Below are 23838 nucleotides of genomic sequence, written 5' to 3' on the forward strand. Positions count from 1 at the left end.
GATGGTTGTGATAAACTGAGTTTGTTCAACCTCCATTTTATCTTCCTTCTTTATAGTGTGCCTCTTATGTTAAAGAGACAGGAAAGCTAAAGGTAAGATTTCCCAAATTATTTTGCAGCTCGAGTGCTAGATATAAACTGGGCTTTTTCTTTTTCTCTTCCTTCCTTCATTTTTTTCCTTTCTTATCTCCTCCTTCCCTCCCTTCCTCCCAGTATGTGTTACCGGCTTTCTGGTCATGCAGAGGCAATTATAGTAGAGACAGTGGATAGATTCTGAGTTACAGTCCCACTGCACCAGCTTTGTGGGTTACTGAGAGGCAGCTGTGGTGATGGTCTCCTGATTCTTACGTTGTTGCTTATGATTGTGATCATGTGTTCTCAGATTCAGCTTGATAGACACTGGGTTCCTCATCTTCCACTATCCTCCCAGGCTGATGTCCCAACATCCCCTGGCCTGTCTTCACCAAGAATCTTATTAGGTCAGCTTAACCAAAACCCCTCAAACCCCAGGGTCTCCTCTTAGAAACGAAGTTCCCACTTGCCGGTGCTATAATTACAACTGAGCCTGGTTCTACACAAAGATCTCTTTTCTCCTATTTTGATGGTTGGGATTAAAACCTGTTTTTATTGCTTAAATACTATCTAGCTCTGGTTTTTAATAGTATCTCCCATATATACATGAGGTATACATGTTAACAAACTTGTTTTTTTTCTTGTTAATGTATCTTTTAGTACCAAGGGTCTTAGTCAAGAACTCACAAGGGCAGAAGGAAATTATTTTTGTTCCCTGCATTCCCTGTTCGTAAAATCATTTCTAGAACACAGAGATGAGAAACTGACTCATTTAAAGGTGAGCAGTAAAAGAATTCATGGATTAAAAGATTCAGTATTGTAAAGACCAGGTGAGTCTCTCTAAATCAAGCTACAGATTCAAAGCAATCCCAGTCAGAATCTCAGTAGGTTGTTTTTCAACTGAAACTGACAGGCTGTTTCTAAAATTTATTTGGAAATGCAAAGGACCAAAAATAGACAAAGCAACCCCGAAGGAAAATAAAGCTGAAAGGTTTTTCCTACCAGACACTAAAACCCATTATAAAAAGTTATAGTGATTAAATTAATGTGTTATGGCACAAGAATGGTCAAACTGATCAATGGAAAAGAGAGTATCCAGAAATAAAGCCACACATTCAAGGTATCCTGATCTATTACAAAAGCAACACAGTAGGTAGTTCAGTGGGAGAAAGAATCACCTGCTGAGTAAATACGAGTTAATGGGACATCCATTCAGGGAAAAAAAAATAATGTTGATCTTTATTTGATCTTCACTTGATCTTTACTTGACCATATAAAAATCAGTTCAGATGGATGACAGATCTAAAGGCAAAAGGTAAAATGAAGCTTTTAAAAAAAGTATCTGTCTAACCTTAAAGTAGGCAAATATTTCTTTAAAAGCACTAACCACAAAAAGAAAAAGGTTTAATTGGATTATAAGAGTTAAGAGCTTCTGTTCATTAGAAGACACTATTAAGGGGTGCCTGGGTGGCTCAGTGGGTTAAAGGCTCTGCCTTCGGCTGGGGTCATGATCTCAGGGTCCTAGGATCAAGCCCTGCATCTGGCTCTCTGCTCAGCAGGGAGCCTGCTTCCCTTCCTCTCTCTCTGTGGGTCTCTGTCGACTTGTGATCTCTGTCAAATAAAATCTTAAAAAAAAAAAAAGACACTATTAAGAGAGTGCCACATATATTCTGAGATATTTGAGGTATATATATATCCAGACTGGTATCCAATATATGTAAAGAACTCCTTCAAATAAGTACAAGAGATAGCAGAACTGAAAAATATGCAAAAAACATATACTGGCTTTACAAAAGTGGATTTTACAATGGATGGGTTCATAAGCATATAAAAAGACTCTCTTTTTTTTATCAGGAAATGCAAATTAAAGGCAAGAGGACAGACCAGAAGGCTAACAAGAAAGACTAATATTAGCAAGTGGTGGTAAGGATGTAGTAGAACCAGACCTCTTATATACTGCTGGTAGAGGAGTATAAACTGGTACAGCTGGGTTGGAATAGTATTTGACAAAATCTACAAAAGGTGAATATGTGCATCTCCTATGACTCAGTAATTTTACTTCTAAGTATATACTCAACAGAAAAACGTTCAACAAAACGTATATTCTAAGCGGCACTATTCATAATAGTCCCAAATGGGAAACTACCCAAACCATGAACTGTAGAACAGACTGAAAAGTTGTCATACATTCACAGGGAATACTATGGAGAAATAAAAAATGCTCGCATGACAATACAGATGAACCTAACAAAACCAGAGAGCAAAAAAAGTCAGCTAAAAAAAGAGCATATACAAATGCAATTGCACAGTGGAGGCAAAACTAAGGTAGTTATTACAAGTCCGAATAATGGTTTTCTCTGAGGTGGGCAGGACTGACAAAGGAAATAAGAGGTAAGTAACTTCTGGTGGGCTCGGTGATGTTGTTTCTTGATTTGGCTATTGATTACATGGGTGTATTCAACATGTTAAAATTTGTCAATCTGCACATTTATGATTTGTATACTTTTCTTATGAATATTATCCCTCAATAAAGATCATATGATAAAAAGCAAATAAACAGCAAATTGGAAATGATTTTCTACAAGTGTAATAAGGTTAAGTAACACATGAAGAACTCATGCAAATCAATTTTTTTTGTTTTTGCAAATCAATAAAGAAATATTTTATTTATTTGTTTGAGAGAAAGAGAGAGATAGAGCAAGTGAGCAAACGAGCAGGGGGAAGAAACGAGAACCTGAAGCAGACTCTGCACTGCGCTGGAAATGGGGCTCGACCCATAACTGCGAGATCATGATCCCAGCTAAAACCAAGAGTCAGATGCTTAACTGATTGAGCCATCCACGTGCCCCTACAAATTAATTTTTAAGAAGCTGGCATCAAGGGGTGCCTGGATGGTTCAGTTGCTTAAGTCTTGGGACTCTTGATCTGGGGTCAGGTCATGATCTCAGCGTGGTAGATTGAGCTCTCTTGGCTTCAGGCTTCAGGTCTGCACTGGCAGTGGAGCTTGCCTAAGTAAGATTCTCTGTCTCTCCCTCTGCATCGCGCCCCCAACCTCACCAAAGAAAAAAATTAAAAAAAAAAAAAAAAGAAGCTAGCGTCTAAGAGGAAAATGAACAAAATACACAAAAAGAACATGCAAAGAAAGAAAAAAAATGGTTCCAATGAATCCATAAAATATGAATTAGAACAATGGAATGATATTTTTCCCTGCCAAATTAGCAAAGATTAAAAGAAATTTAAAAAGCCATTGCTGAGGATTTGGTGAAATTGATATTCTTATTCCTAATGGAAATGTAAGATAGTATAACCTTTTTGTATGAGTCTTTAAAAATTGTCATATCCTTTTGACCCACTAGTTTCATGTCTAGAAATTATTCTAAGGAAAAATCAGAGCTGCAGTTAAAGATGGAATCATATCAGTGTTATTACAACGGTGTTTTGAAACAATTTAACTGTCCATAATGGAAAAACTGTTATATTAAAATACACACACATGCTGGAATATTATGTTATCAATAATGTTTTCAAAGAGTAATGAATGAAGACTCATGAAAATTTTAAATGAAAAATACATACAAAATTCTACATGCTATGATACCTTTTGCTTTAAAAAATGTCACACGCTAAACATACACTTGCTTTAAAAAAAGTCTGTAAGAACACAATATTATAATGTTAATGGCAGCCATCATTGATTGGTAGGATAAAGGATGATTTTAATTTAATGGTTTATTTTCTACAATGAAATGTGTTTTTTTGAGCATTACTATTATATTCAGAAATCTAAGAAAAAATAGGGTAAAAACAAAACAAAACAAAAAAAACATCCGCCTGGCTTTCTTTACCCTAGAAATCTGAGCAACCTAGATTTTTGTCTCCTTCAGCTCCCACCTTCAATATGTAACAGTTTCCTTGATTTTACCTGTAATTCTAAGAATTACCTGTCCAAGCCATCATTCCATTATTTCTTCTCTCATTTCCAAAATTCAGATACTTGTCTTCCCAAATGAGCTCCTCGAATCCACTGTTCGTTTTGGTAAAACGACCTCATCTTCCACTACTTCTACATTCTAGCCACATCAAACCACTTTATATAGCGACCCTCCACGCTCAAGCCTCTGGAAAAATCCACGCCAGGTACCTTCACACCTCCTAACCTTGGCATGCTCAGTTCTCTCTCCCGGGAATGCATTTTCTCCATTCGTTCTAATCCGATTCATAGTTACCATGTACCTCCGATATCCTTTTCTGGGTGTAGCTTCTCTGAGACCACACCAACAGAGTGCCGTTTCCACATCAATCCTCCAGTAACAGTTAATACATATTTCGACATTTATCATTCTGCACTCTTTAATAGCTAGCTTTCCCAGTGTATGGAATAAGCCATTTCTTTTTAAAAATTCCTTAAAATCTGGTTGGATGAGTGAACATAGAGCATACATATATGCAATATATCTACACTGCGTGTGAGCTTCACCTGTATCGGATAGATAAACGGCAATAAAACACTCGCCTGCCTTTTTTTTTTTTTCTTCCTCCATTCAAGATGGCAGAGAACGTCTTAAAATAGTCCCACACAAAAGCACTCACACCCAGAGCCTCGAGTCAGAGGAACTGGCTACACCTAGCGCCAACAGCAAAGGACAAAAGAATTGAACCTAGATGTTGAGATGGCTCGGTCCTAATCACTCTCAGTAGGTCCCCATACAGATTTTCCAACGTGTTAGAAAACTGGCACCTGCTGCCTTCATTAACGAGGACCACGCCTCGATCGGGAACATTGACCTGAGCCACTTCTGGATACTGACCCAAAAAATCGAGGATGAAAAAGGGGGAGGCTAAGCAGTACTGAGGAGTATCCAAAATGCACGATTGGGCCCCGCCCCACCCGGGCACAGAAGCCCCGCGGCGTATCCATCTCCCGGGAAGGAACAGGCAGGGCTCCGGACCACCGGCCTAGCAACCGGGGCCCCAGCTGAGAATTCTGGGCGGGCCTGAGGCGGAGATTGCCGCGGCGAGGGTGCCCGGGGCTACACCTGTCAGGAGACGACCAACTCTAGGCCCCGAAATCGCCGAGATTCGGTGACCCAGGCTGGTAAGAGCTTCGCCGGATCCCTTCTCCCGGGATCGGCCCTTCGCCTTCCCCCTTGACCTTCTTAAACAAAGGCAATCCACACCCACCGCCATTTTCCCCTTACCTCAAAAACCACCTCTTCGTCAAACTCTGGTGTCATCCTTCTCCGCCATGCCACCCGCCTCAGCACGATGGGAAATGAAGGCGGGAGAACAGGCAGCACCCCGGCTTCTGCTACAGAACGGTCTCTTCTGTTCAGAAAACTACAATTCCCAGAATGCTCGCAGCTCACGCCCCCTTTTCAGGACCACTTATTGGAACAGAGCATGAGCGTGTGGGCGGGAGGGGCGGGAGCGGGCGGAAGCTCGAGCCCGCTGATTGGAGGAGCCTGGAGCTTTTGTCCGCCTTTTACGGCCGCGACTAGCAGGGGGCGCCTGAAACACTGATTTTTTATTTTTTATTTTTTTTGGAGCTGGAGAGGAGCACGCGCCGGCGGAGCCGCGGTGAGCCTTGCTCGTGCCCGCGCCTGGCCGTCCTCTCAGAGCTCGGCTGGGTGGCGCTCGTGCCCGCCCGCCGCCTGCGGCTCGCGCCCGGGAGCGCCGCCGGGTCCCTGAAGCCGGTCGCGTCCTTTGTGCGGCGCTCGGGTTGCGCCGCTGGGCAGCGGGACGGAATGCGGGCGCTGCGGAGTCTCTGCTCTTCTGCTCAAACTCTCGAAACAATGGAGTGTAAGAGGAGCTTGGACTGAGGGGGGCGAGCGGGGAAGCGAGCTGCACGGGGAATCATGACTTCTGCCGCGGGTAAGTGACGGCGCTCGCGCTGCCGCCGGAAAGTTTGGAGGGAGCGCTGCTAGTCTTGGGCTCTGGAGCAACTTTCTCCTCACGGGTGCGTTAACGGTGTTCCCCCTACCTTTCCCGAGGGCTGAGCAAATGGGGGAGCGGACGGCTTGTGCCTCCGGATTTTCTCGTCCCTTCCTGCGGAGAGGGGCTGGTTGGAAATGGGGTGTCTCTTGGGACCTCCCTTTAAGCGGACACCCGTGTTGGGAGCTCTTTGCGCCAGGTGAATCACGGAATGTGACGAGGGAGACATTTGCTCGTCCCTCCTAAAGTCTGGGGGACTTCGCATTTGCGTGTGGAAGTAGTTTAGGTTCCCATGTTAAGAAATCAGTTCTTCTAGGAAAGGCAATGTTCCCGGACGGCTGAACTCAGCCACTGTGCTGAGTCGCTGTGAACCTAGTCTCTGCTGGAAACCCTGACCTTTACTGGCCGGAGAACTTTAGACAGTGTGACTCCAGCCCTGGTGGTTTTCCCTCTGTTACCTGAAAAGCAGGGGCGTAGAATTGTCTGTCGATGGCAGTTTTTTTGCTCCTCTTCACCCAGTTTTTATGGATTTTTTTTTTCTCTTTCTACCTGGTTAGTGTAAACGAACCCTTATTTTCTGTCTGCCTTCCAGAGTCCTTTCTCTGCCTCCAAATGACAAAGCCTGTAATTTACCTTTGTGTGGAGTTTGAGCAATTCTCGACGTTGTATTTCTAAACAATCTTAAGAAACAGTTCTTATTTTCTGAAAATAATTAGTAAAGTCATTGCAGATAACTATTAAAATCACTTTATAAGACCATAGGTTAATTTTTTAAACCAGAACTTAGTAATATATGGAGTATTGTGGGTTTTTTTCTATGTGTTTTTTGGCCATGTTCAAAGAAAAACACGTTTCACTAGAAATTTTATAGAAAAACGATGTAAGGCTTCCCCTCAAACTTGCTTCTAGAATCAGCACTTAAGCACAATTAAACTTTCTTTGCTTTTCTTGGCATTTGTTTTAAATTCCTGCAACTTGAAGCTGTCAAACAGCACTCTAAATGTTCTGATTTGTATTATTTCTAAAACAGATATATTGGAGCGTTGCGTCGCTCGATGTAATCCGATTACAACTAACAAGGCGAGAAGTTAGCCAACAGCAATAAGAAAGCAAGGAATGAAGTATATCGGAAGATGTTGTGCATGTTTCCTTTTTAATGTTACATGTATGTAGAGGAGATATGTTACCATATACTATGGAAGTTAAACTCTCTTTTCCTTACTAAGGGAAGACTTTCTACTTACTTGAGGTGAACTATTTTCATCTTAAATTTCTGTGCCTCACCATTCAGTTTTTCTTTATTACTGACCCAATCCAGTTAGTTAAAATTTTAAGTGGTCGGATATTTAAAAATCTTTCTGGCCATTTTAGCCTTCCCCTCCTTCCAAGTGTCAAACACATTTAAAATATTCATACCTTAAATGTATCATTTTAAGTTCTAGCCCTAACAGTTGATAATGAACAGGTACAGGAACATTTAAGTTGACATTTAGATGTGTGAATCTGATCTAAGGTTCGGTCTGGAAGTTTATGATGCTTTCATTTGACTTACCGGAGAATGATGCAAGCTATTTTTATATTTTATCAACTTTACAATTAAAGAAATCCACAGACATTTTTGTGGTGTTTAAAAGAGGAACACTTCCTGTGTTTAGCTGAGTTAGTTGGTTTTTAGCCTGGCTTGCTGAGAAGCATTAACTACCTTTTTGTTCACCCATCTGTTGAGATTTTTTATAATTCTTTCTCATGTCTAAATGGAGAATATGGAAGAAAACTGGGGTTTTATTTCCATTCTTTTCTTACAAAATTATGTGGTCATCATTCTTACAAGCTCTTTATGATGCTTTTTTTGGTACAATAATAAAATTCTTTAAAACTTTAGGAATATTATTTGTAGTTGGGGAAGGGGATGTTTATGTTGAATCTAATCTGTGGTATTTGGGATGGTTGTCTTAATTTTAAAAAATAAGATAGATAATAAAAAATAAAAAAATTAAAGAAATGTTGTAGAACATTTTGCGTTACAAATATCCTAAAGGAGAGCTTGCTTTTTTTTTCTGCATCTGTGAATGAGTATGCCCATAATAGAGATTTTTAAATTATTCTAGTCAGTTTGTGAAAAAGGAAAGAGATCATCAGTGTATATTTTATATTCTTTAAAACAGATACAGCCTCATTAATGCCTGTGTTTTGCCTTTTGGCTGATCCAGTAGCTAGGAAAGTGTGTACGTGAACCACAGCCATCTGTGTGTAACAGATGACAAGTATGTTTGTAATAGTAAAATGGTACCGGTGCTTTACTTTCTTACCTTATTTTCCCCTGGAGCCAAACAGCTGTGTAAATAAAAAGATTTGCTGCTTTGCTCTACAGCTTTTGGGTCTAAATGTTGATACAGTATTAAAATCCAAAGGTGCTGGGTGCATTTCCAAACATCATGCACTTATTTCAAGAGTGACAGAAACAGGCTGTAATATAATGGCTTTTTATTTTTTGAGTTGTGTTTCTTTCAAAATAGAGCCACTAAATACTACTACTACTACGACTACTACTACTAAGAAATGATTTTGGATATTGCTGTACCAGTGACTTAAACACTTGTTCTTACTAATAATTAAAAACTTATTCAGTAATCCTGCTGAAGCTGATTCCTGCTAACTTTTCAAAATATTGTTCTACATTTAAATGGATACTGATTTTTTTTAAAAGAAATTTCCTGTTACTGAGGCATATTAAAGGGTATGTATATGTGGCAGCTTTGTCTATTCCCAGGCCCTGTTTTCAGTATTGAGAATAGAGCAATGTATTAAAATGCCTCTTCTCCTGGAGCTTGCCTTCTAGTGGTGAAGACTGACAAAATTATTCTGAAGAAATATCACATGGAGAAAAGGGACTACAGAAAGTAAGGATTCTCCTGAAGCAAGGATCACATAAGTTATAATCTCAGAATCATATAGGATTTAGAGATCTGTTCCACATCCTCATCTACAAGGAAACTGAGGCAACCAGATCTTTGAGTTATGTTATCTGCTACCTCCAATACACAGTTTATGAGTAGCAGGCTGAAGTTCACAGTTATTTATTTAATTAAATGAGTATGTGTTGAATGTTAGGTGTATAATGCTATGCTATATTCGTTGGGAATCAACCACAGCTCATAAATAGTTACTTGAATTTCTGCAACACTAAGGATAGGGATTTATGACTCTTGGAAGAGGACTCATAAAACACATTTAAAGAAGAGTAAAACTGATACCAAAGATTAAAAAACAATGTAACTAAAACGCAAAAATTGATCGGTTAAATGGCTTTTGACAGTACACTAAGATTCAGAAAGTAAAAGATTGATTTGATGAGACTGGGTTTTTGCTTTGGGGTATTTTTTAGTTATGGAAAATACACATAAATTTACCGTCTTTGCCATTTTTAAATGTATAGTTCAGTAGTGTTAAAGACCCTCAAGTTGCCTTGCAACAAATCTCCAGAACTCTTTCCATCTTGCAAAACGGGCTTTTTTTTCTTTATAAGTCCTTCAAAAATCCCAGAGGTAGGATGTTTTAAGAATGGTTATGGAAGTCAACGTGACAGCTTGTCAGGTTTCATTATCTGGGGTAGGGTGGGAGGTTTGGAAAATGCCTTGGGCATTCCTACTTTGTCTTAAGACTTAATAGGTCAGGAGTTTAATAGACTATTATAGCAAGGTTTATCTTCAGCCTTTGAATGGTTTTACAGTTTTTTTTTACGTAAACAAAAATAACGTGCTTATTAAATAGTTAACTGAAATTGTATAGCTTTGGGAATTTATATTAATTTATTTTGGAAGTATTTTATTATCTTTATCAGGACAGTACACCCAGGAATTGAATGAGAAAGCATGTGTTATCATGTGACCTTGGCTTGGGAAAATGGTTGGTAAAAGGAAATAGAACACCCTATCCTCCCCCAACCCCAACTTTCCTCTAATACCTTACCAAATGTTGTGACTTCTCTTGAAATTTCCTTTGTTGAAAAAAAAAAAATCATCACTAAATGAAGTATAATGCCTCTGTATATTCAAATACTTAATGTCCAAAAGATATTTTGAAAAATTGGTTTTTTTTTTCCAGTAAATCTAGCTTTTATTAAGCTTTAAATCCTGTTGAAGAACAAACATGAAGTGTAAGACTAAGATAAAATAAAGTATTTTTACTTCAGGTGTCCTTGGGGAAATGTGACTAGGTGATAGTGATAGTATAGGTGGAAAAACTTAAAAGAACTGAAAAAAAAAAAAAAAACCAGATGTTTGAGTTCTATATAATTTTCATCTTATAGGTCTTTTGTATGAGGCTTTTGTTAGGTGACTTTAGGCTAGGACCAGGTCTGTACAAAACTAACATAGTATAATTGGTATTTATTTAAGAAAAATAGGTGTTTGTTAAGTGCTTTTGATATAATGTTAGGAAAGGATTGCTACAGTAGAAATTGTCTTTGAAATGCTCTAGAAGAGTGCTTATTAATAAAGGGAACACAGTATATTCACCTGTGGAACTTAAAAGAAGTACGCATGTCCAGGCTGTATGCCCAGAAACTCTGACTGATCAGACATGTAGTTGAACCTACACACATGATTTTTTAAAAAAATAAAGCTCTGTGAGGGATTATAATGAAAATTCCCAGTAATATTCCCCATACAGAGAAATACCAACTTCATAATGAATCAAATAATATAGAGGAACTAGTTTTGTTTGTAAGTTTGGAAAATTTCTGATTTCTGTATTCCTTTTTAGGATAGTTTTGGGGGTTCTAGTGAAGTAGATTCTTGAGAAAAGGCACTTAGACAACTCTATGGTATATCACTGAGGTAGAAGAATACCACTACTTATTGATATATAATGTTAAAGGGTTTCATGTCTATATAACTGAGACAAATTCATTCAGCACTCAGCAGATGAACTAAAATACTACTTTCTTCTTCTATACCAATGATTTCATTTAGTGTCCACTGAAGATACGGTAATCTGTTCCAGAATTAGAAGAAAACTTTATTGGACTTGCTAAGAAATGTACACTGTACCCAGAGCTTTGTATATTGGAATTGAAGGTCAATTTAAGGAATTTTCAGGAGTAATGTGGACTCTTCAATGAAATATAATCTACCTAGTAAAATGCAAGCTCACCATGTTATCAAAAAAAGTAAAAATGTTATCAAATTTATTTATTTATCATCTTTTGCTTTGGCGTTTTTTGTTTGTTTTTTAGCATCATATTATTGTTTTTTCCTTTCTAGAGATTAAGAAGCCACCAGTGGCCCCTAAGCCAAAGTTTGTGGTAGCAAATAATAAGCCAGCTCCACCTCCTGTTGCACCCAAACCCGATATTGTGATTTCTAGTGTTCCACCATCAACAAAGAAAACCAAACCAGCAATAGCCCCGAAACCAAAAGTTCTGAAGGGCTCACCTGTTAGAGACATTGGGCAGTCAGCATCAAGGAAAATCATTGTAAACCTGGAAGAGCACAAACAGGAATTACCTGAAAATGCCGACAACTCTGACTGTAGAAATGTAGGGCATCAGAGCAGTAATTATATTTTACCAATGTGTTCCTGCAGTTCTCAGTGTGTCCATAAACTTGGGAATAGAGAGAATTTGTGTGTAAAGCAACTTGTTTTAGAGACCCTGGAAACGCATGAAAACTTAGAATATAGTAAAATTGAGGAGTCCTCTTCAGCCGTAAAAACAAGGAGTAGATGTGATTCTAATGTTGAGAATGTCAAGAGCCAGAGTGAAGTCGTTTTAAAGGCAAACATCCTAGAAGAGAAGCTCAAAGATGTTTTAACACAACGAACATCACCTTTTATTTCCCTACCGAAGCACAGATCCACAGACAGCCCAGAAATTAATGATGGCTATAATTCCAACAGACAATTCAGAATTGAGTTTGCAGATTTGTCACCTTCCCTGTCCAGCTTTGAAAAAGTTCCTGATCATCACCATTGCCACCTACAGCTTCCTAGTGATGAAACCTATCAGCCTAGCAGTGATAAAAGCAATACTTGCTTTCATTCATCTGGACAAGAAGCTCTGGAAAATGGTAAAAGTAGTACTTTTTTATCTTCAGATGGAGTTAGTAAGAAATCAGAAGTCAAAGACCTCGGTCCCTTAGAAATTCACTTAGTACCACATACTCCCAAATTTCCAACCCCCAAGCCCAGAAAGACACGGGCTGCTCGTCTGTTACGTCAAAAGTATGTAGATGTGCCTAGTGAAAGTACTGAAGAACCAGAGAATTTAGACAGTGACTCTTCTTGTCTTTTAGAAGCTGGTTTGAAAAACGATAAAATCAGTGTTCTTCATCATAATGTTTTGTGTAACCAGGAACAGGTGGACAAAGTGAAGCCAGGAAATAAAAGTGAATTGAATGTGGACTGCAGTGGTGACAGACAAAATTTAGTCAGTCCACAGAAAGCTGTGTGTCCTGAAACATCTTCCTTTGAAAAAATGGAAACAGATTCTAATTTAAGTTCTGACAGCAAGACAATAGATGGTTCTAGTATGTCACTTGCTGTGGACAAAGGGACCAATTTTATAAGGTACAGTACTTTATCTATGAGCCTACCAAAGCAGCTCAAATTAACCTGCAATGAACATTTGCCTACTACCTGCAATGTGGGAGTGTCTGCCCCTCAAATACAAAAGGAATCTACAATAAAAGGTGAAAATTCCTCAAGAATTGTCCCCAAAAAACCTCAAAGACACAGCTTGCCTGCTGCAGGAGTGCTTAAAAAGGCTGCCTCAGAGGAGATTGTGGAGAAAAGTTCTTATCCCTCAAATGAAGAAAATAATTCAGAGAAAGGTCTAGAAAGAAATCACCTTCAGCATGTATGTGCCCAAAACCTCAGTATGTCATCCTCCTTTGATATGCCTAAACGGGCTTCAGAAAAGCCAGTGTGGAAATTACCTCATCCTATTTTACCCTTTTCGGGGAACCCAGAATCCTTAAAGTCTGTCACTACATCATCAAATAGTGAGCTTTCAACTGCCATAACTAAGCCTCGAGCAAAATCATTATCTGCTATGGATGCGGAAAGGTGCACTAAGCCTTGCAAAGACACTCAGAAGAAAAACTCTTTAAAGAAGTTGCTGAACATGAAATTGTCCATCTGCTTCATGAAAAGTGACTTCCAGAAATTTTGGTCCAAGAATAGCCAGCTTGGAAACGCAACTGCAGGCAGCCTCTCAGGTGGGGAGAGGAAAGGAATTGAAAGTGATTGGCATGGCATGTTGGTAGAAGAGAAGAGAAGTAAACCCATCAAGGCGTATTCTGCAGATAACTATAGCTTGGAATCTCAAAAGAAGAGGAAGAAGTCCCGGGGCCAGACCAGTGCAGCTAATGGACCACGAGCTGAGTCTTTGGATGACCAAATACTCTCCAGGGAGTCATTATCTCAGGCGCCTTGCAAATCTGTCACAAGTGGCTGTGCCCCAGAGTATGAAAATGTACGCCATTATGAGGAAATACCAGAGTATGAAAACTTGCCATTTATAATGGCCATAGGGAAAACTCCCGAGTTAGAATGGCAGAATTCCAGAAGCATGGAGGACACTGATGCAAATGTGTACGAGGTAGAAGAGCCATATGAAGCTCCAGGTGGCCAGTTGCAACTTGGACCCAGACATCAGCATTCCAGGTAACACTTAGGTGCCAGATGGACACTGTGCTTTTGCATTTATTACTGAAATTAACCTCCCAAGAATGCTGTGAGATGGGGGGAAATCACTTGGTAAGAGAGTGGTTTAGTTAAGCACATATTAAATTATTTCAAACTGCAGTGTTCTTTTATCATAGTCAGTATGGGTATTTTCAATGCAGGCTTGAAATAGCTGACTTATTTTAGTATCTGATTCAAAGAATTTGAACCAGTGGTAGTGTAGATAGTACAAAGGAGACCTAGAACAGCAAGGTTGCAGGCCTCCAAAGCACCAACGTAGAAGGAATAGCAGGAATTTAGGGGAGGAAATTGGCCAGATCAGTGACGTTTATTTGTTAGGTGTAAGAAATGTGTGCAGTTTGGGGGTGCCTGGGTGGCTCAGTCAGTTGAGTGTCTGACTCGATCGCAGCTCAGGTCTTAATCTCTGTGTCATGAGTTTGAACCGCACACTGGGCTCTACACTGGGTGTGGAGCCTACTTAAAAAAAAAAAAAAAAAGAAAGAAAGAAAAAGGAATTTGTGGAGTTTGAAATCCATGCATTTGCCTATGGTGTCCTCGTCAGTTAAAACCTCGAAATTTACAAAATTTCCTACTCTTACGATTAGTTATTTTGCTTTTTGAAAACTAATTGCTGGCTTCATATGGATATAGGAAAAACACAGGAAATGGAAAGCTATTATCTTTTCTTTCTCATTTTTTAATATGTGTTTACTACCTCTGGTATCCCTTCTCCAACTTTCTTATTGAAACCTTGACTGTCCTTGATGGTCCAGCTCAGCAACCGTTGACTTCATGAAGCTTTTACAGACCTAGTAGGAAGTGTTTATTTCCTATTCTGATCTCCCCATTATGCTGTGGTATCTTTATAGGTTTTATCTCCATTTGTCTTATGGTATAGCTTATACAGTCTGATATTCTGTATTCAGTTTTAAGCTCCACCAAGATTTTGAGTTGTATCTTTTTTTTTTTTTAAGACAATTTTATTTTAATATTCTTAGTTGAAAATGAGTCATATTTTTTATCCCTTATGGGGCCAAATGGGGTTTGGAGGGATGAGTAGGTGTTGGTTGGGTGAAAGAATGAATGAAAAAGAAGGAAAGTAAACACTGCAGAAGCTTTGTTCTCTCTCTGTAGTCTCAAAGAGGGCCTTCGCATTGCATTTAAAGTGTTGTGTGTATAACATAAAGCACATAGGCCCTTTTTGAAGTCTTCATGCTCTTAGGTCATTAACCTCAAAGTAACCTTTGAGTACTTACAGTGGGACTTTTGTAGAAATAGTGACATAGCAGAGGATCAGAGAATTATCAGGTGAATGGAATAAATAAAAATGTCAAGCAAAATTTTATAGTACCAAGTAAAATTGTTCCAATTTCTTTTAGCTTTCAAATGCTTTCCCAGCATGTTTCTTTACTCATCATCTGTGCCCTTCCTCCACTGAGCCATAAAATACTTAGCTTCCTTGCCTGACTTTTCTAATAGCTGACTCCATTCTGCTTACAACTGTCTACTCTGAACATTAGTATTTAGGCAGAAGTCTTTTCCTTGGCATAAATATTTTGACAGAGAATTGAAATTAAGTATCCAGTTTAAAAAAAAATGTGTGTTCTCATGCTTGTTCTTGTCTCCATGAAATAGTTTTGTTGGGATTGCCCTGTTTTAATATGTTTTTGTATATTATGTGGGTGTGTATGTGTCTGTGTGTATCTGGGTGAAAGAGGAATTAATTTGGCTTCTTTATGATATATGATTATCCTTAGCTAAGATGGAGTGTTTTTCTTGAAATTGGAGGTTTCGCCCTCCCATTGGCCTTCAGGCTTAAATCCCAAGGATTTGTCATTATTACTAACACCAGCTGTAAACTTCTGGAATTTGTCCATTTTCTGGTATGCTTCTTACGCAGTGAGGGCACTGCTGCTCTGGTGCTGCTGGGAAACCAGGTTGGAAGGGGTTAATGTACACAGCCAGCCAGTGCAGCTGCACAGCATTGGTAAGGAGGGTTCTTTCTCAAGGCCACAGGAAACTGAGGGCGGCTTTGGACAGGTTACAGGCTGTGAAGTAGGGCAGCCTGGTAGAGACTGAGAGAGCTCTGCTTTTGAATTGGCTTTCCATGGAGATTTTAGTCTAGGCCTGGAGCAGGGAGCCAGGCTTGAGTGACTTGAAGTGTGCCAGCTGAATCCAAAGCCTTCAGTTGTAGGGTCAGACTAACAGCTTTTCCTGGGAGGGTGTACCTTTTTAAAACATTGAATAGATGAAAGAAAGCAAAATCCGAGCCTTCATGAGGAGGATACCTGGACACCTTAAAACAAGGTAAATGAGAAGTGGGACCTGCATTTCGGATGAGCCGATTGGATCCAAATGGACATCCTGTTTGGCAGTCTGGCAGTTGAAAATATTAAGACCTCTGCCTTGGAGTAATTGATTTAAAGTCCAACGCAGTAGAGGTCTAAAATGATAAGAAAAAACACAGATGAACCCTATTTAAGACTCATCTGCTGAAGTGAATAAAAAAGTGTCTTTAACAGTTTCTCAATCCTCAGGAAAGAGATTCTGGATCTTTCCTAGGGGCTGGTTTACGAGACTTAACTGGTTTTTCAGAGTCCACATATACAACCAACCAGATTCTGGATTAGTAAACAGACATTGCCAGCCCTGGGGTGGCTCATGTGGTCACGTTCTTTAGAGTACAGATGTTTCATGAGTCCAACAGCTTAATATTTACTAATTCATAACATGTTTATAATTTATCAGGAAATAATTGTATGTAGTCCTCATACAAACAAGATTGTGTTCTAAAAGTTCATGATAATTTGGAACTTAGAGTGTATTGCCTGCCCAAAGAAGGAGTTTTGGAAATGTTGGTAGAGGACCCAGGTTAGCATCTACATTATATTAACCATTACTATCCTGGCTTTCCCTTCCCCTTTCCTAGGTGAATTCTTCCTCCCAGTGCATGTTTGTGCTGGGGCAGGATCTTCGCCCAGCCAGGGTGGGGTTGAGCACGGTGTCAGAGGAGCAAATCCCCTGGGTCTGAGATGGCAGTGTTTGTGGAAAGGGTGAGGTGACTAAAGAAGAATGAGGAAATTGGGGGCTGGGTTTGCTTTGAGAAAGACTGCAAGGCATTGGGAGTGATAAGGAGAAGGGAAGGCTGGGTGGTTGGGATTTAGTGTGCAATGGATTTTCTTTCCCTCCTTCCTCCTTATTGTTCTATCCCTCTCTTTCCCTCCCCATTCTCCCCTGCGAGATTCTGCTGATTGAGTTTATGACCTCCGGCAAGAATAAGTAGGAGAAAGCAGGAGGAAGGGAGTTGATGGGGGTAAGGAGTGGCTCTGGGAAGCCATCCAGGAAGTTGATGGGGGTAAGGAGTGGCTCTGGGAAGCCCTCCAGCAGGGAAAGGTGAATAGCCAAATCTGAAAGAAGGTAAAAGAGAGTGAAGGGAATTCCTCTGGCCATAGAAACAGTTGCTTTACACATTCTCAGATAGGTTGCCATTTGCTTACTGCTGGGGTTCTCAAAAGCAGTTTTGTTGGGAGCAAGATTGTGAGTAACTCAAGCATTCTGGTGCCATTTAAGTGTTGTTATGAGCTCTTTTTGCCGAAATGTTTCAAGCATGATTATCCTAAAATACCTAGCTGACACCTCTCTCTCACTGGCACGCATGTTAATCAGTGCTCATTTACTTATTTAAGAAGTTTGATTTTTGTAGGGAATTTAATAAATGTGAGCCTTTAATATTAAAGAGTTACAGACAAATCAGCAAAATAATAGTGTGCAAATAAGGGGATTTTCCTCTTGAAATTGTAGCAGATTTTTAAATTCTCTAACCAAGAAGAACTTTCCTTGGAACCTTTCTAGGTTTTTCCTCTGTTGTTTTAGTTCTTTTTATAAGCACTTCAAAGAAAATGAATGATTACTGGATTTTCCTCGGTAACTTGGCAAGCCTTCAGTTTATTTATTCCACAGTCTTGACCATGTGTAAAGCACTTTGCCTTCAGAGCTAAATGGGGGGTGGGGGGGGTTTGGCATTTCCCAGGAGCTTCTGTCCTGTGAGGCAGCAATTATAGGGCAACATGGTTCTGTTGATCCAAGCTCTGTCTGAGTTATACCTCAAGAAAGGTATTAAAGATAACCTCACAGATTTGGTAACACTTGACCCTAGGCTTATAAAATGGACATGATTGAATTTAGCATTTAGGAGGTCATTTTCTAACTTCACTGGTGCTCTGGGGGCTGCATTGCAGACTGAGGATTTCAAAGAGAGGAAATGGAATCAGCCAGTGCGAATGGCTGTTTCTTGAAACTTTGCCCAGAAGTCCCCATCACTTGACAGGTTTTGATTTATCTTCAGGTTTTCCTAAAGTACCAGGATTCAAAATAAATTTCAGAATAATTTCTTCTTAATTAATCAGTAGATTCTTGTTTCTGATGAAAGAATTACGCTTTTGTTTATTTTCTCCCCATTTTAAATACAAAACTGGGCTGAACAAACTGCCAAATTATAAATCCTCTAAAATCCTGTAATGACTTATGTGTTGTAAATCATCAGACCCCATCTAGAAGATACCTCTCTTGGGTTGCATTTACCATCTGGTGGTGTTTTTGCATTTTACTATAATGATTAAAGTATAAATGAATAGCCCTACTAAGCATTTTCATCCTGTCATAGTGAAAGACCCGCGGATCCCCTTACCCAAGAATCCAACACTGCCACTGGATGCAATCAGCAAGAGGTTCTTTATTGTTACGCAGGCGCCTGCGGGTGGTCAGCAGCTCCTGCTAGCTGAGCACACCCGGCTGGGGTGGTGCCGGGTTTTTATAGACAGGTACAAACAAGTTTTGGGTGGGGCGCAACTGATTGGTTGACAGTTAGAACTTTTGAAAAAGGCATACCCGTGGAGTTTGCTGATTGGCTTTGGGGACCCGTGCGCGAAGAGAGAGGCGGGAAGGGGGAACAAGCTGATTGGTTCTGAGGGCCCGCACGCGGGAGGAGAGAGGCAGGGAGGGGGAACAAGAAGGGGGAAGGGAGGAATGCCATCATGGCGTCTTCTATTATTTCTATAAGCCAAGCAGTTACAGAAGGGCAAAAGAGCAATTAATAAGCAATTAATAACCTAATTTACGCCTAAAAGCCAACGGTTCACAGAAAAGGAAACAAGCGGTTAGTTATCCTATCTATCTTCTAGGGGAGGGGTCTTTCAATAGCACCGATATTATGCACAGTTAGAGGGTGAAGGTTAGGCCTCCTATATCTCAAAAGAAGCCCTTTCCTCTGAGTTATTTTCAGCACCAGCTCAGGAAATGTAGAAAATTCGCATGGCTCTTTATCTTTCTTGTGTTGGAATCATAACACACAATTTTGGCGAATCTGTTTGTTTACATACTTACCCTACATTTGGAACTGCAGCTCATTGCGATGGATTTTACTTCTTGGCAATAGGCTTTTCTTTTTTCCCTTCCAAATTAATTATTAGCAATTAGTGAAACTGCAGCTCTATCACTCTGGTCTCATTTCTTGCCAAAACAGATCAGTGATATTTTATCAAATATATATGCTTTTATGTGGTAGAATGTGACTTTATACTTTTAGAAGTATATTTTTAGTCAAGAGATAGAACAAATATCCTACATTGTGATTGTGGGTACACACACACACATACACACATATCCTCTCTAAATAAAAAAACATTATTTTGAGATAGCTGATATTTGCACATTTAGAAATGATTGGTTTTCCATTGCTGTTTTTATTGACTTTTTGAATAGTAAAAGTCTAGAATTTTTATAATTTAGCCAAGCATATTATGATTCTGCTTTTGTAAAATTACTGTCACTTGTATCAGTGAGACAGAAATCGCTTTGCAAAATGAGCTTCTGACCGATTTCCTGGAAAAATGTTCTCAATATGAACCTTTCGGGAAAGAGCACATGTAGGGAAGGGACAAGGAGGTCCTCATTCTTTTCCTAAGCATTTTTAATTCCTGTAAGGACCTGAGAGGTAAAGACAATCTGATAATCCATCAATCTGTATATAGATTGAGCCTACTAATAGGATGTTTGGAATTCAAGGCATTTTTGCAGTAGAAGTAATTGTAAGTCTTGGGTTCCTAGCCAGCACACAAGAACTTACTTAGCTTCTGATATATGAAAAAAATGCAGTGAGACTGACAATGCTAAAACAGAGCAATAAAATAAAGTTTTTATAACTTTTAAATGCTGGTACATTCAAGAAGGTAGAGGGGAGTGTGTTGAGGAAAATATTAAAAGAGGGAAGGAACAGGATGAAGAGGAAGAGAAGGTGAACTTTGACTCACTATCCCTTCAGGTAGATCAGGGGAATTCCAAATCTAGGCTCATATTCTTATGTAGGGGGTAAGTATGTTCCTATTTCAAGCATTCATAACTAATGCCTGTGCTTTGTATATTACTTTTGTAAGCTTTCTGTGTTCTTCCAGACGTTTCTTTTAAATGCATCATCTTTTCCTGGAATTGCATAGATTAATTTGGTATTTAGGGAAAATATTTAAAAAAATAGATAAGTTTATATGAGCCTATTAATTTTAATACTTCTTTTGTAACTGTACTGGGAGGAAAGTATAGCAAAATGTGCTAAGACTCAAAGAGCAGTTCCAGTTGTAACACATTTAGGTATGGGAAGATCTAAAGAGATACTTACTGATCTTTTTATTAAATACTGAGTTTAAAAGTTAAGTTCAAGAACTGAACTGCCTAGTTTGTTCTGGGTGGTATAGAAAAACTTTGGATTCGTTAGTGGATCTCTGAAAGAAAAGAGAAGTATTTGCAAGTATTGACGTCAGGCAGAGATCATCTGTCTTTGGAGTTAATAAAACTTGGGTTGACCAAATAGAGTATAAGGGGGAGTAAAGTGTGATGATAGTATTTCCAGGGAGAATAGCTGTCTTCTGCAGTTTTCTTTTGGATTTCTCAGCCCATGTTTGCATGTATTATAGATCCATTTTGGTTCTATGTAAGTGTGAACTGGAGTAAGGTTGTATTTGGTGTTATCATATCTTTTATCGAGAAGAAATTGAATCATGGTGATTGTGACTTCAGAAAAAATGGACAACTAAACTGCACCTGGATTAGTGGTCTGAGCCCTAATGTCTGAGGGCCTGTTTACCAGACTCTCTCATTTATCAAAGTATTTTGGTTTTTGCTTCAGGAAAGGTGAAATAATAAACACTGAACAAAGAAAGTCAGTTTCCCCCGAAAGTTTGGATAAAAATAAAAAGGAAAACAAACACGTTTAGCCTTTTTCTGTTTTAAATGGTACAACTGCTTATTCTTTAGCTCCTGTGGATTCCATTGAAAACTTTGTTTTACTTAGGTCATATATTTTTTGAAGTTTCTTGGTAACATATTTATGGCAGTTGATATATTTTGGCATATGGTAGTATTACCTAAAACATTAGGAATTAAAGAATAAATTTGACTTTTAATAAATTTAAAATGGCTTGTTCTTTGTTTTCTTCATCTGAAGGGCAATTCTGATTTGAACTGTTTGGCAATTATAATTTCAAGTCCAGGAAAGTTGGTAAAACATTTAAAGAAGGAATAATTGGTAACTGTTTCTCCTGTCTTTCTTTTGGTCTTTAGATGTAATCACAGTCACAAGTCAACAGAAATTTCAATTTAAATGACTACGTGTTTCAATTCTTAAATTTTCTTTGCATGGTTCCACTGTTAGAGAAGCATGAGGGGAAAACACAATTCCTCACTAGGGATCACTAGCCCTGTTAGGTTGTGGGAAGGACTCAGGACAGGGGAGGGAGGAATGAATAATGAGATTGTTCATTGAGTCCAGATATAACTTACTTGGTGTCAAGTTTGGGTGAGGAAACTTAAATGGGGTCTTTTGGGTAGTTTGAGAAATTTGGAAAGTTAGGTATGCTTTTTAGCTGTTTTAGGTCAGTTGTAGTTATAAAATCAATAAATTTTAGAACTAAAGGAGTCATTACAAATCACCCAGTGCAGCCACCTCATTCACTGATGAAGCCAAGCCCACCAAGACTTGTTTACTTTCCCCACACCACAGAGATGGGAAATGGCAAAACCAAAGGCTCCAACCTGCTGCTTCAAAATACCACATTGCCCTTTCTTTCTTTTTTTTTTTTTATTTTTTATAAACATATATTTTTATCCCCAGGGGTACAGGTCTGTGAATCACCAGGTTTACATACTTCACAGCACTCACCAAAGCACATACCCTCTCCAATGTCCATAATCCCATCCCCTTCTCCCAACCTCCCTCCCCCCAGCAACCCTCAGTTTGTTTTGTGAGATTAAGAGTCACTTATGGTTTGTCTCCCTCCCAATTCCATCTTGTTTCATTGATTCTTCTTCTACCCACTTAAGCCCCCATGTTGCATCACCACTTCCTCATATCAGGGAGATCATATGATAGTTGTCTTTCTCCGCTTGACTTATTTCGCTAAGCATGATACGCTCTAGTTCCATCCATGTTGTCGCAAATGGCAAGATTTCATTTCTTTTGATGGCTGCATAGTATTCCACTGTGTATATATACCACATCTTCTTGATCCATTCATCTGTTGATGGACATCTAGGTTCTTTCCATAGTTTGGCTATTGTGGACATTGCTGCTATAAACATTTGGGTGCACATGCCCCTTTGGATCACTACGTTTGTATCTTTAGGGTAAATACCCAGTAGTGCAATTGCTGGGTCATAGGGCAGTTCTATTTTCAACATTTTGAGGAACTCCATGCTGTTTTCCAGAGTGGCTGCACCAGCTTGCATTCCCACCAACAGTGTAGGAGGGTTCCCCTTTCTCCGCATCCTCGCCAGCATCTGTCATTTCCTGACTTGTTGATTTTAGCCATTCTGACTAGTGTGAGGTGATATCTCATTGTGGTTTTGATTTGTATTTCCCTGATGCTGAGTGATATGGAGCACTTTTTCATGTGTCTGTTGGCCATCTGGATGTCTTCTTTGCAGAAATGTCTGTTCATGTCCTCTGCCCATTTCGTGATTGGATTATTTGTTCTTTGGGTGTTGAGTTTGCTAAGTTCTTTATAGATTTTGGACACTAGTCCTTTATCTGATATGTCATTTGCAAATATCTTCTCCCATTCTGTCAGTTGTCTTTTGATTTTGTTAACTGTTTCCTTTGCTGTGCAAAAGCTTTTGATCTTGATGAAATCCCAATAGTTCATTTTTGCCCTTGCTTCCCTTGCCTTTGGCGATGTTCCTAGGAAGATGTTGCTGCGGCTGAGGTCGAAGAGGTTGCTGCCTGTGTTCTCCTCAAGGATTTTGATGGATTCCTTTCGCACATTGAGGTCCTTCATCCATTTTGAGTCTATTTTTGTGTGTGGTGTAAGGAAATGGTCCAATTTCATTGTTCTGCATGTGGCTGTCCAATTTTCCCAGCACCATTTATTGAAGAGGCTGTCTTTTTTCCATTGGACATTCTTTCCTGCTTTGTCGAAGATGAGCTGACCATAGAGTTGAGGGTCTATTTCTGGGCTCTCTATTCTGTTCCATTGATCTATGTGTCTGTTTTTGTGCCAGTACCATGCTGTCTTGATGATGACAGCTTTGTAATAGAGCCTGAAGTCCGGAATTGTGATGCCACCAACGTTGGCTTTCTTTTTCAATATCCCTTTGGCTATTCGAGGTCTTTCCTGGTTCAATATAAATTTTAGAATTATTTGTTCCATTTCTTTGAAAAAGATGGATGGTACTTTGATAGGAATTGCATTAAATGTGTAGATTGCTTTAGGTAGCATAGACATTTTAACAATATTTATTCTTCCAATCCAGGAGCATGGAACATTTTTCCATTTCTTTGTGTCTTCCTCAATTTCTTTCATGAGTACTTTATAGTTTTCTGAGTATAGATTCTGTGCCTCTTTGGTTAGGTTTATTCCTAGGTATCTTATGGTTTTGGGTGCAATTGTAAATGGGATTGACTCCTTAATTTCTCTTTCTTCTGTCTTGTTGTTGGTGTAGAGAAATGCAACTGATTTCTGTGCATTGATTTTATATCCTGACACTTTACTGAATTCCTGTACAAGTTCTAGCAGTTTTGGAGTGGAGTCTTTTGGGTTTTCCATATATAGTATCATATCATCTGCGAAGAGTGATAATTTGACTTCTTCTTTGCCAATTGGAT

The 23838-nt window shown here is 39.2% G+C and overlaps 2 protein-coding genes across 9 annotated transcripts in view; one reads left to right on the forward strand and one right to left on the reverse strand.

Annotated features, from left to right (window-relative positions):
* VEZT (vezatin, adherens junctions transmembrane protein) overlaps window positions 1-5443 on the reverse strand; it is a 69441-nt gene extending 63998 nt beyond the window's left edge. For 4 of the 5 annotated variants that reach the window (XM_045084829.1, XM_004748527.3, XM_045084828.1 and 1 more), the window contains exon 1: window positions 5270-5409. In XM_045084829.1, the coding sequence (XP_044940764.1) occupies window positions 5270-5305 (36 nt within the window). In that variant the 5' untranslated portion in view covers window positions 5306-5409. Of the gene's footprint in view, window positions 1-5269 lie in introns of all 5 variants that reach the window. The other variant, XM_045084830.1, reaches the window with a different exon arrangement.
* A 147-nt stretch (window positions 5444-5590) lies between these two features.
* The window catches only part of FGD6 (FYVE, RhoGEF and PH domain containing 6), a 122696-nt gene continuing 104448 nt past the window's right edge, over window positions 5591-23838 (forward strand). For 2 of the 4 annotated variants that reach the window (XM_045084826.1, XM_045084827.1), the window contains exons 1-2: window positions 5591-5942; window positions 11267-13667. In XM_045084826.1, the coding sequence (XP_044940761.1) occupies window positions 5927-5942; window positions 11267-13667 (2417 nt within the window). In that variant the 5' untranslated portion in view covers window positions 5591-5926. The remainder of the gene's footprint in view (window positions 5943-11266; window positions 13668-23838) is intronic. The other 2 variants (XM_013054194.2, XM_004748526.3) reach the window with 1 other exon arrangement.

Source organism: Mustela putorius, unplaced genomic scaffold (assembly GCF_011764305.1).
Source record: "Mustela putorius furo isolate JIRA1106 unplaced genomic scaffold, ASM1176430v1.1 tig00000788_pilon_pilon_pilon, whole genome shotgun sequence".
Lineage (NCBI taxonomy): Eukaryota > Metazoa > Chordata > Mammalia > Carnivora > Mustelidae > Mustela > Mustela putorius.